The sequence below is a fragment of the Phyllobates terribilis genome, unplaced genomic scaffold (genome assembly GCF_046119375.1).
Source record: "Phyllobates terribilis strain yellow unplaced genomic scaffold, ASM4611937v1 Scaffold_7__3_contigs__length_470593459, whole genome shotgun sequence".
In the NCBI taxonomy this organism is placed as follows: domain Eukaryota; kingdom Metazoa; phylum Chordata; class Amphibia; order Anura; family Dendrobatidae; genus Phyllobates; species Phyllobates terribilis.
In genome coordinates this window covers 276,936,283-276,948,368 of record NW_027362767.1, presented here as the reverse complement: position 1 = coordinate 276,948,368, position 12,086 = coordinate 276,936,283, and the positions used below count along the sequence as shown (strand labels likewise).

Sequence of the window (12,086 nt, the reverse complement as noted above, 5' to 3'; positions counted from 1 at the left end):
CATATTCAGGTTCGAAGATACAAGGGGAGGTCCCATTTTACTTCCATTTTAGAGTTTTTACAAAGGGGGTTGGAACGGGGTCTGGCCACGAGTACATTGAAAGGTCAAGTAGCGGCTTTGGGAGCTTTATACAATTGTGACCTAGCCAGAAATAGGTGGATAGCCAGATTCATCAAAGCATCAGCCAGAGCTAGACCCATTCCCTCTCGGAATACTCCTCCTTGAGACTTAAACTTAATCCTTACAGCCCTAACCAAACCTTCCTTCGAACCTTTGATGGATGCGGCCCTTAAAACCCTATCCCTTAAGACATCACTCCTAGTAGCTCTCACATCTGCACGAAGAGTTAGTGACATACAAGCTTTGTCGGCGGGACCCCCCTTCACGCAAATCCTGGAGAACAGGGTTACTCTTAGAACTGACCCAGCGTACCTACCTAAAGTGGGGTCACATTTTCATAGATCTCAGGAGGTCACCCTCCTTTCCTTTTGCCCTAATCCTAAGAACAGAGGGGGAAAAGACCTACACACTTTAGACGTCAGAAGGTGCATTATTCAATACTTAGAAGCCACACGAGAGTGTAGAAAGGATAGGGCTCTCTGTGTGCTTCCAGGGTCCTCATAAGGGACCAAGGGCACACTGGTAAGATGGATAAGAGACACCATCTCCCTGGCATACTCGTCAAGTGGGGAAACCGCCCCGGAGAATCTAAAGGCTCCCTCGACAAGGGCAGTAGCAGCCTCATGGGCGGAAAAAGCCAGCGCGTCGATAGAACAGATATGTAGAGCCGCAACCTGGTCTTCCCCCTCCACATTCTTTAAACACTACCGACTGGATCTAACCTCTTCTTCAGACCTTAGTTTTGGTAGAAGGGTTCTGGAAGCGGTGGTCCCTCCCTAACTATACTTCTCTGAAATTCTCTCCGTGGTGCCATCATGGGGGAAGGAGAAAGACGTAGCTACTTACCGGTAACGGGATTTCTCAGAGACCATGACGGCACCCGTACATTCCCTCCCTTCACGCCTGGGTGTGCACACTTGTTTGTTGTTTATATGTAGTCACGTGGTGTTTCTGATAAGCTCCTTAAAAATTTTTATTTTTGTGTTACTAATCTGATGGTCCTCTCGTGCGCTGTAAACAACTGATGTGGGTGAGAGGTGCCGCCCTTTTATCTGTAGGTTTCCTGTCCTTGAAGGGCGGATCCCCTCTCTCCCTGGTGCCGTCATGGGCTCTGAGAAATCCCGTTACCGGTAAGTAACTACATCTTTCAAGCTGTTATAAAATATTCTAATTTACTGAGATAATGAGTTTTGTGTTTTCATTGGCTGTAAGCCATAATCATCAACACTTGAAATAAATCACTCTGTTTGTAATGACTCTATATAATATGAGTTTCACTTTTTGTATTGAAGAACTGAAATAAATTAACTTTGTAGGTGTAAATAGAGAAGAGCAGGGGCCCTAGGACTGAACCTTGCGGGACACCGACAAATAGGGGGCGAGGTGAGGAGGTGGTGTGTGAGTGGGAGGCGCTGAATGTCCGGTCTGTTAGGTATGACGAGATCCAAGCTAGGGCCAAGTCTGTGATGCCAATAGCTGAGAGAATCTGTAGTAATAGGGAATGGTCCACTGTGTCAAAAGCAGAGGACAGGTCCAGGAGGAGGAGGACAGAGTAGTGTCGTTTGGATTTGGCAGTTACCTCTTGAAGCTCATCAAGAGAATGCCAAGAGTGTGCAAAGCAGTCATCAAAGCAAAAGATGGCTACTTTGAAGAACCTAGAATATAAGACATATTTACAGTTGTTTCACACTTTTTTGTTAAGTATATAATTCCACATGTGTTAATTCATAGTTTTGATGCCTTCAGTGTGAATGTACAATTTTCATAGTCCTGAAAATACCGAAAAATCTTTAAATGAGAAGGTGTGTCCAAACTTTTGTCTGTAGTGTGTGTGTATATGTGTATATATATATATATATATATATATATATATATATATATATATACACATATATATATATATATATATACATATATATATACATATATATATATATATATATATATATACATATATATATATATACACATACATACATACATACATACATACATACATACACACACACACACACACACACACACACACACACATACATACATACATACATACATACATACACACACACACACACACACACACACACACACACACACACACACACACACACACACACACACACACACACACACACACACACGACCGGTTCCCTTTAACCCTCTAGGACTCAATGAAAGCCTTAGTTTTAACTCTTTCCTCTGATCGCGCTATTCCATTGGGCTTGGATGTTAGAAATAAAATGTTACATAGTAACATAGTTACGTAGGTTGAATAAAGACCTAGGTCCATCAAGTTCAATCTTGTTCTTGTTTTTAATTCATTTTTTATCCTTAGTTTTCTGCATTGTCCTCCTTATATTTATCTCCTCTTTGTCGTTGGCTGTATGGATTCCTGATTACTAATCCTTTGAATCTCCCTTTGAATTCAGCAAATTGGACACTGTCAATTAGTTCCTTATTTTGTGTAATATATCGTACATTAGCACTTTGTATTATGTAATTTTATTTCATTTTGTGCATACAGTATGCAGCACTTTCTTCATTATTCACATTTATGGCACCTAAGTTTCCTCCTGATTATCACCTTTCCTTGCTGTTACCCAGCTATACTTACCCTTATGGTTCCTATTTACACACACATTCATTCCATCTATTATTTTTTTCTTCACTTACCTTTCCCCCCTTTTTTTCTTCTTGCGTCTTTCTCACTGCATCAAATGTCTAGTCAACTGTGAACTTGTACACTTCACTTGCTATTTACTTCTATAGTTATTTCATCTATTGCCACATTGTGTCGTTATTTTTAAATACAATGCATCCATTGCTATCCTGTGCCCTGGACAAGTGCACATGGATCCCCAGAGTCCTGGTCTTCTCCATCGCTCGTATCTCTATCGTTACAGTGACACTTGGTCACATGACTTCTTATGTACTCATGACATCACGGTCTCCATGAAGTGGGCTGCGGGATACTTCTGGGTCCTCCTGGACGGCATGTGCACTGATGTTTGTTTGGCCACAACCATTGAATTAATGCACTATTTAACCCCTTAAGCCCCGCAGGTGGTTTGCACGTTAATGACCGGGCCAATTTTTACAATTCTGACCACTGTCACTTTATGAGGTAATTACTCTGGAACGCTTCAACGGATCCCCCTGATTCTGAGATTGTTTTTTCGTGACATATTGTACTTCATGATTGTGGAAAAATTTCTTCGATATCACTTGCGTTTATTTGTGAAAAAAACGGAAATTTGGCGAAAATTTTGAAAATTTTGCGATTTTCAAAATTTGAATTTTTAAGCCCTGAAATCAGAGCGATATGTCACACAAAAGAGTTAATAAATAACATTTCCTACATGTCTACTTTACATCAGCACAATTTTGGAACCAAAATTTTTTTGGGTTATGGAGCTATAAGGGTTAAAAGTTGACCAGCGATTTCTCATTTTTCCAACAAAATTTATAAAACCATTTTTTTAGGGACCACATCACATTTGAAGTCACTTTGAGAGGTCTTTATGACAGAAAATACCCAAAAGTGACACCATTCTAAAAACTGCACCCCTCAAGGTGCTCAAAACCACATTCAAGAACTTTATTAACCCTTCAGGTGCTTCACAGGAATTTTTTGAATGTGGAAGAAAAAAATGAACATTTAACTTTTTTCACAAAAATGTTACTTTAGACCCAATTTTTTTTATTTTCACAGGGGTAACAAGAAAAAATGGACCCCAAAATTTGTTGTGCAATTTCCCCTGGGCACGCAGATACCCAATATTTTGGGAAGAAACACTGTTTGGGCGCACGGCAGGGCTCGGAAGGGAAGGAGCGCCATTTGACTTTTTGATTGTAAAATTTGCTTGAATAATTAGCGGACACCATGTTCTGTTTGGAGAGCCCCTGTGTGCCCAAACTTTGGAGCTCCCCCACAAGTGACCCCATTTTGGAAACTAGACCCCCCAAGGCACCTTTCTAGATGCATAGTGAGCACTTGGAACCCCAGGTGCTTCACAAATTGATTCATAAAAATGAAAAAGTGTTTTTTTTTTCACTTTTTCATTTTTACGAATCAATTTGTGAAGCACCTGGGGGTTCCAAGTGCTTACTATGCATCTAGATAGGTGCCTTGGGGGGTCTAGTTTCCAAAATGGGGTCACTTGTGGGGGAGCTCCAATGTTTGGGCACACAGGGGCTCTCCAAACGCAACATGGCGTCCGCTAACAATTTGAGCCGATTTTCCATTCAATTTGTTAGCGGACACCATGTCGCGTTTGGAGAGCCCGTGATGTGCCTAAACAGTGGAGCTCCCCCACAAGTGTCCCCATTTTGGAAACTATACCCCTCAAGGATTTTATTAAGGTGTATAGTGAACATTTTGAACCCAGAGGTACGGCACAGAATTTGTTTACATTAGGTCATCATATTGAATAAGTTGTCATTATTCTTGAGCGCAAGTGCTCGCTACTTGAGTTTGCATCGGGTACTCAGGTATGCACCATGTACAGCGTGTGCTTGAGTGACATGCTCGAGTCCCTGCTCCGCATGTTTCACGGTTATTAGGCACCCAAAAAAAAACATGCGGGGATCGCTCGTGCATGGCAGGCAATCCCCGTAAAGTTTTTTGGCCGCGAAGCATATGGGGCAGAGACTCGAGCATGTCACTCAAATACCCACGATACTCAATGCATACCAGAGCACCCGATGCAAACTCAAGTAGCGAGCACTTGCTCTCAACACTAGTCACCATATCGTCATCTTTTTTTCTTACTTTTGAAAAAAATCCCAACCCCAGCCCTAGCCCTAGCACAACCCTAGCCCTAGCACAACCCTAGCCCTAGCACAACCCTAGCCCTAGCACAACCCTAGCCCCAGCACAACCCTAGCCCCAGCACAACCCTAGCCCCAGCACAACCCTAGCCCCAGCACAACCCTAGCCCCAGCACAACCCTAGCCCCAGCACAACCCTAGCCCCAAACCCAGCCCTAACCCTAGCCCAATCCTAACCCAAGAGTTTATTTTTGACGCCGTTCCTTGTGCGGTATAAGTGATTAGACGACTTTATTCTTCGGGTCGGTGTGATTACAGCAATGCCAGAATCATATGGGGTTTTTATGACTGACAGCTGTCACACACTAAAAGACGCATTTTTTGTAAAATCTAGTTTTTGCATCGCCATATTTTGAGAGCTATAATTTTTCCAGATTTTGGCAGACAGTCATGTGACGGCTCGTTTTTTGCGGGATGACTTGACGTTGTTATTGGTGCCATTTTCAGGCACGTGACATTTTTTGATCGCTTTCTATTCCGATTTTTGGGAGGCAGAATGAACAAAAACCAACAATTCAGGAATTGTTTTTTTTTTTTTTTTTTTATTCTGTTCCGCGTGTGGTAAAATTGATGAGGTAGCTTTATTCTTCGGGTCAGTACGTTTACAGCGGTACCACATTTGTATAATTTTTCTATGTTTTGGCGCTTATACACAATAAAAGCTATTTTATAGAAAAAAATATTTTTTAGCATCGCTTTATTCTGAGAGCTGAAACTTTTTTATTTTTCGGCTGATGGAGCTGTATGGCGGCTTGTTTTTTGTGGGACGAGATGACGTTTTCAGCGGTATCATTTTTATTTATATGCGTCTTTTTGATCGCGTGTTATTCCACTTTTTGTTTGGCGGTATGGTGATAAAGCATTGTTTTTTGCTGCGTTTTTTTTTTTTTTTTTTTACCGTGTTCACTGAAGGGGTTAACTAGTGGACAGTTTTATAGGTCAGGCTGTTCCGGACGCGGTGATACCAAATATGTGTACTTTTATTGTTTTTTTTTAATTTTTTTTATAATAATATTTATTGATGGGTACATTATATTTTTATTTTTGGTGTATTATTTTTTTTATTTTTTTATAATATTTTTGCACATTTTTTTTTTTTTTTTCCACTTTCAGACAGTTTGTACACCTTATTACTTTGTCCCACTCTGGGACTTTCACTTTTTTTTTTTCTGATCGCCTGCATGGCATAGGAATGGAGCACCATCCCTATGCCATGCAGGCTGTCAGAAGTGCACAGTGTTAAGATTGCTTGGAGATGCACTGCGCATGTCCAAGCAATCTTCCTGCTCTCTGGTGACCCGGATGTTGTCATGACGACATCGGGTCGTCATGGCAACACCCGGGAAGCCGCTGCAGTCTGCGCTGGAAGCCGGAAGAGGAGGTGAGTATCGCCGATCACCTCCCCTTGCCCCCGCAATGCCGCGATCGATTTCGATCGACTTCGATCGCAGCATAGCGGGGGTTAATGTGCTGGGAGCGGTGCAGGACCGCTCCCTGCACATAGTACCGGGTGTCAGCTGTGACAATCAGCTGACACCCGGCGGCGATCGCGCCCGCACAGCCTGTGTGCGCGCGCGATCGCCATGACGTACTAATACGGGTCTGGCTCTTAAGTCCCAGGGCACAGACGCGTATTAGTACGTCAAATGTTCTTAAGGGGTTAAACTGCTGCACCTTGGATGCTGCCTCTCCCAGATTAAGGCTAGTGGCGAAACGCGCGTCAGAGTGGGCGCCATCCAGACAGGGGAATTCACAACCACAGTATCAATTTCATGGTACTCAATCATTATGCGTTTTGTGGCAAATATATGTTTAATTATATATATTATATATATATATGTATGTATGTTTAATTTTTAAAAAAATTCTGTGGAAGCAGGGTTGAAAAGCAATGTCTGACTTTCAGTTTTTCATTTTCTTAGATTTTTAATTTATTATTACTTTTGTCACATTCAAGTTATTTCTGTGACCATTGTGGGTTTCATTAAATGAGGGGTACCAACAATTTTGACCTCGTCTGTATATGAATGATATTGCTTAGTACACAGTCCCCTTCTTCCTGCATACCCACAATTTTATTATATTGATACACAATGTTTAACTCTTGTTTCATCTTCTTTTTTTCTGTTGCATGGTGTAACTAATCTTTTGCATAGATTTTCTCTAAAGCTTAGTTTGGTACTGTACTAATTGTTTGCATTTTTCCTATAGAGAAGCAGCTAATGCAGTACACGGGGAACCCTTTGCTTTCTCTCTTTGACCTTCCATCAAACAGTTGTGCATCATCGTCTATAGATCCAGGGGCCTTCACGGCCACTCTAGAAGATGACCTATATCCCTACAGCTTATCGGCACAGAATGACACCGCTTCTCAGAATAATTCAGAGCTACTGGAGGATTTCATTGGGTCCAGTGAACGCCAACCCATATTTGTCCTTAGCCCAGTCACCAAACTTATAGAAGAAGTCACAGACTCAGAAACTGGTCAATAATCGCGATTTTTCTATTGAACCTGTGTGTTAGGTGATGGACGAGTTTTCAGAATATGGAGAATTTCATACGAATCTCTTGAAATAGGTTCTTGTGTTTGCAAAGTTAGCAGATTTAATGGTTGTCTCATATTATGCTCTTTGCCCCTCCAATATCTGCTGTACATGCGCAGTGCGTTCCCGCAAATCTCGAAAAATGTATGGTGCAGTGATGAAACTGGCTCAGAGGCAGAGCAATGGCTGTAAGCTGTATGTTACAGCTGACACCCTGCTACAATGTCCGCGATCGGAGTTAACACAGATCACTCCTTTAATCTCCTTAGTTGCAGCATCTAGATGGTTATTTGATGAAGGGGTCCCCCTCTTTAACATCTTTTCGATTCTGATGATGGCCATGGCAACCCTCAAGGTAAAGTAATGGCTTCAGGGTTAGCAAGCTTCGGTGGGCTGTTAAGCCCTGCCATTAACTGGCCCCCAGTCTGTGTAAGCCTTGCCTATCTAATAGCCTACAAAATCTAAATATTGCAGGGTAATAAACCAGCAATCAGGCTAATGAAAAGGCAAGTCCCATAGTAAAGCGAAGTACACAAAATGTAAAAAAAAAGTCCAATAATTTTCTTCATACGTTTTATTATAAAGCATGGCGGCCTTTTACATAGTTATATCATTCAAAATGGAATAAGAATTATATATGTAATTAGTAGCGCTGAAAATGTGCGCAAGGAAACCAGCACTAATAAGCTCTGCCGACTGTAAAATAAGTTATAGTCATCAGAACATGGCGATGCAAAAACAAAATTATTAGTTGTAAAAGTAGCAAACCAAACACATATAAGTCTGCTATTGATGTAATTGTACTGGCCCAAAGAAAAAAAGTTTTTACCGCACAATGAATGGCGTAAAAAAATTAAAAGCAATTAATGAATTGCTATTTTTTGTTCACTGTACCAACCAGAAATCCAAAAAGAAGCCGTTAAACAAATGTTGCGTACTGTAAAGTACTACGAATAAATGCTGAAACTCGTCCTGCAAGAAGCGGGATCGCTTATTCAGGAGAATACCTTATCGCTTCACAGAATATTGTGATGCCAAAACAAATATATTTATCATAGTGTTTCAATGTGCAAATAATAGCAGAATCTTAAAAAAATGAAAAAAACAAACTCTACATAGCCCTGGTGATGCTGTAACCAAATCAACCCAAAGTCATCTTATTGCTTTTATAACACGGTGATCAGCATAAAATATGGACCATTTCAAAATCGATGTTTTTGTTCATTCTGTCTCGGAAAAATGATTTTAAAAAGTTACCCCAATAAAAAATGTAACTCCTCCCGCAAAACCAAAGCCCTCACTCTGATCTTTTCCCTGTCAACAGAAAAATAGGTTTTCCACATTATTAGTAGCTCAAAGGAGCTGGAAATGTTACTGGGCTCCCAAAAACCAATCCAATAAGAGTCACGCTGCAAAAGCCAAATGGCCCCACTGGTGAGCCCACACTGTGGCCAAAACACTTGCTCATGTCAACATGTATGGCAATGCTGCAGAGAGGAGAATCCACTTAAAGGGGTTCTCCAGCATCTAATATTTGATTGACCTATCCAGTGAATGGGTCAATATGAGATTGGTGGGGGTCTGACACCCAGCACACCTACCGATCAACTGAAAACTGCTCCAGAAGCGGCCAGACCGGAGTGATTTACAGGCTGAACACCGCAGCTTCGTACACAACTTAGCAGCCGAGTATTGTGAATTATCTACCATCAAAGTGAGTGTAGCGCTGCACTCGTCATCGGCGGCTAACCAATACACAGTGCTGCGATGTACTGCCATACATCGCTCAGTTCTGGCCGCTGCCACAGCAGTTTCTATCTGATTATGGAGGGAGCGTCTAACCCCACCAATATCCTATTTAATAGGACATCAATTTTGAAGTCATGGGCAACCCCTTTAAAAATTATGTTGTATCTGCAGAAGCACAAGCTGGACACTATGTATTGCCACTAAAATGTCAGATTTCCAATTTTCACTCTGCAACACTGAGCAAATTTCTGGAAACCACCAGTGGGGTCAAACTAATGACACCTATAGATGATTTGCCTTAGTGTAGTTTGCAGAATGGAGTCAGGTTTGGGGAATTTCTGCAGTTTTTGCACCTAAAAGACTCTGCAAATAGTCCCTACAAACTACTGCAGGAAAGTAAGAAAAGCCAAATGCCAGTCCTACGTTTCCGTTGTATATATGTATGTAGAGTATTTCTGTACTTGGGAGGGATAGCGTAATAATTTAGGGCATAAATTTTTTTTTCATGCTAACCATGGTACAAAAAAAAATTGAGCCAAATCTACTTATTGTAATTAGTGTTGAGCCACCCCCGTAGTGTTCGGGTTCGGTTCGGTTCGTCGAACACCGGGATGTTCGAGGAACTGTTCGTCGAACTGTTCGTCGAACACCTTAGAACACCGTCGAACACCGTTAAAACCAATGGCAGGCAAACAAAAACACATAGGAACACATAGAAAACACCTTCAAAGGTGTCCAAAAGCTGACAAACTGCTCAGAAGACGCTTTCTTTAAAAAAGCCGGCCGGCAATTCAGCAGCGGCATACACCGGTACCCGACAATTTAGACATGAAGGAATAGAGCATCACACATAGATTAGATAGATAGAGACATGTCAGTCACATATATATGAAGTACAGTGACAGTGTTGCTTACTGTACTTGTCATTTAGTGTAAAGGATTTATTAAAAAATATAATAGTGTTTTCGTGCACCGTCTCTTTAAAAAAGCCGGCCGGCAATTCAGCAGCGGTACCCGACAATTTATAACAGACAGAATAGAGCTTCACACATAGATTAGATAGATAGAAACATGTCAGTCACATATATATGAAGTACTGTGACAGTGTTGCTTACTGTACTTGTCATTTACTGCAAAGAATTTATTAAAAAAAATAATAGTGTTTTCATGCACCGTCTCTTTAAAAAAGCCGGCCGGCAATTCAGCATCTGTACCCGACAATTTAGAATAGAAGGAATAGAGAATCACACATAGATTAGATAGATAGAAACATGTCAGCCACATATATACGAAGTACAGTGACAGTGTTGCTTACTGTACTTGTCATTTAGTGTAAAGGATTTATTAAAAAATATAATAGTGTTTTCGTGCACCGTCTCTTTAAAAAAGCCGCCGGCAATTCAGCAGCGGTACCCGACAATTTATAACAGACAGAATAGAGCTTCACACATAGATTAGATAGATAGAAACATGTCAGTCACATATATATGTAGTACTGTGACAGTGTTGCTTACTGTACTTGTCATTTAGTATTAAAATAAAGGATTTATTATTAAAAAAAATTGGCGTGGGGTTCCCCGTAATTTTAGTCTCTAGCGGAGGTTAAGCAGACAGCTGGGGCAGATGTTTGAAGCCTGGGAAGGGGGTAATACCCACGGAGCTTCCCAGGCTACTAATATCAGCCCCCAGCTGAATACCTAGCCTTTACTAGCTATTAAAATGGAGGACCCCCCAAAAAAAATGATGTGGGGTCCCCCCTAATTTAATAGCTAGCAAAGGCTAGGCAGACAGCTGGGGGCTGATATTAATAGCCCAGGAAGGGAACCATGAATATTGGCCCCCTCCCAGGCTAGAAACACCAGCCCTCAGCCGCCCCAGAAATGGCGCATCCATAGGATGCGCCAATTCTGGCACTTAGCCTCGCTCTTCCACGCTGCCCTGGTGCGGTGGCAGGGGGTAATAGGGTTGGGGTTGATGTCAGCTTATAATGCCAGCTGACATCAAGCCCAGGTTAGTAATGGAGAGGCGTCTATAAGACACCCCCATTACTAACCCCATAGTCAAAGTTAAAAAAAAAACACAAACACCCAGAATAAAGTCCTTTAATTGAAATAAAGACACAATTCTTTATTGTTCTAAATTAAACCATACTTACCATCACGCCCATTCCAGCTGAAGCCAACGATCTCCTGCAATAAAAGTAAAATAATAAACCAACCTCATCCTTACCTTTCCATGGTTCCCACGACAGCTTCAGCTCTGCTACATCGAGATGACAGGCTGGACCGCAGCAGAACGCTGCCATCCAGCTTGCCATGCTGCACACACTGAGAAGCGCAGGCATGCTTGCGCTCCTCAGTGTCTGACTGTGACGGCATCCAGATGAGCCGACAATGAACTCGGCTCACCTCATGTACGTCTCTGACAACGTGGGAAAATTCTCCTACACTCAGCGCTTCAGCGTGAGAATTTTCCCACGCTGTCAGTGACGTGCATGAGGTGAGCCGAGTTCATTGGACATGACCTCGGCTCATCTGGATGCCGTCACAGCCAGACACTGAGTAGCGCAAGCAAGCCTGCGCTTCTCAGTGTCTGCGGGATGACAGGCTGGATGGCAGCGTTCTGCTGCGGTCCAGCCTGTCATCTCGATGTAGCAGAGCTGAAGCTGTCGTGGGAGCCATGGAAAGGTAAGGATGATGTTGCTTTATTATTTTACTTTTATTGCAGGAGATCATTGGCTTCAGCTGGAATGGGCGTGGCGGTAAGTATGGTTTAATTTAGAACAATAAAGAATTGTGTGTTTATTTCAATTAAAGGACTTTATTCTGGGTGTTGTGTTTTTTT

General features: G+C 41.9%; 1 protein-coding gene across 1 annotated transcript in view; it reads left to right on the top strand.

Annotated features, from left to right (window-relative positions):
• Positions 1 to 10,676, top strand: part of LOC141154642 (heat shock factor protein 3-like) — a 52,616-nt gene extending 41,940 nt beyond the window's left edge. The window contains exon 13 of the mRNA XM_073640907.1: positions 7,162 to 10,676. Within this exon, the coding sequence (XP_073497008.1) occupies positions 7,162 to 7,442 (281 nt within the window). The 3' untranslated portion in view covers positions 7,443 to 10,676. The remainder of the gene's footprint in view (positions 1 to 7,161) is intronic.
• Positions 10,677 to 12,086: the final 1,410 nt, after the last annotated feature.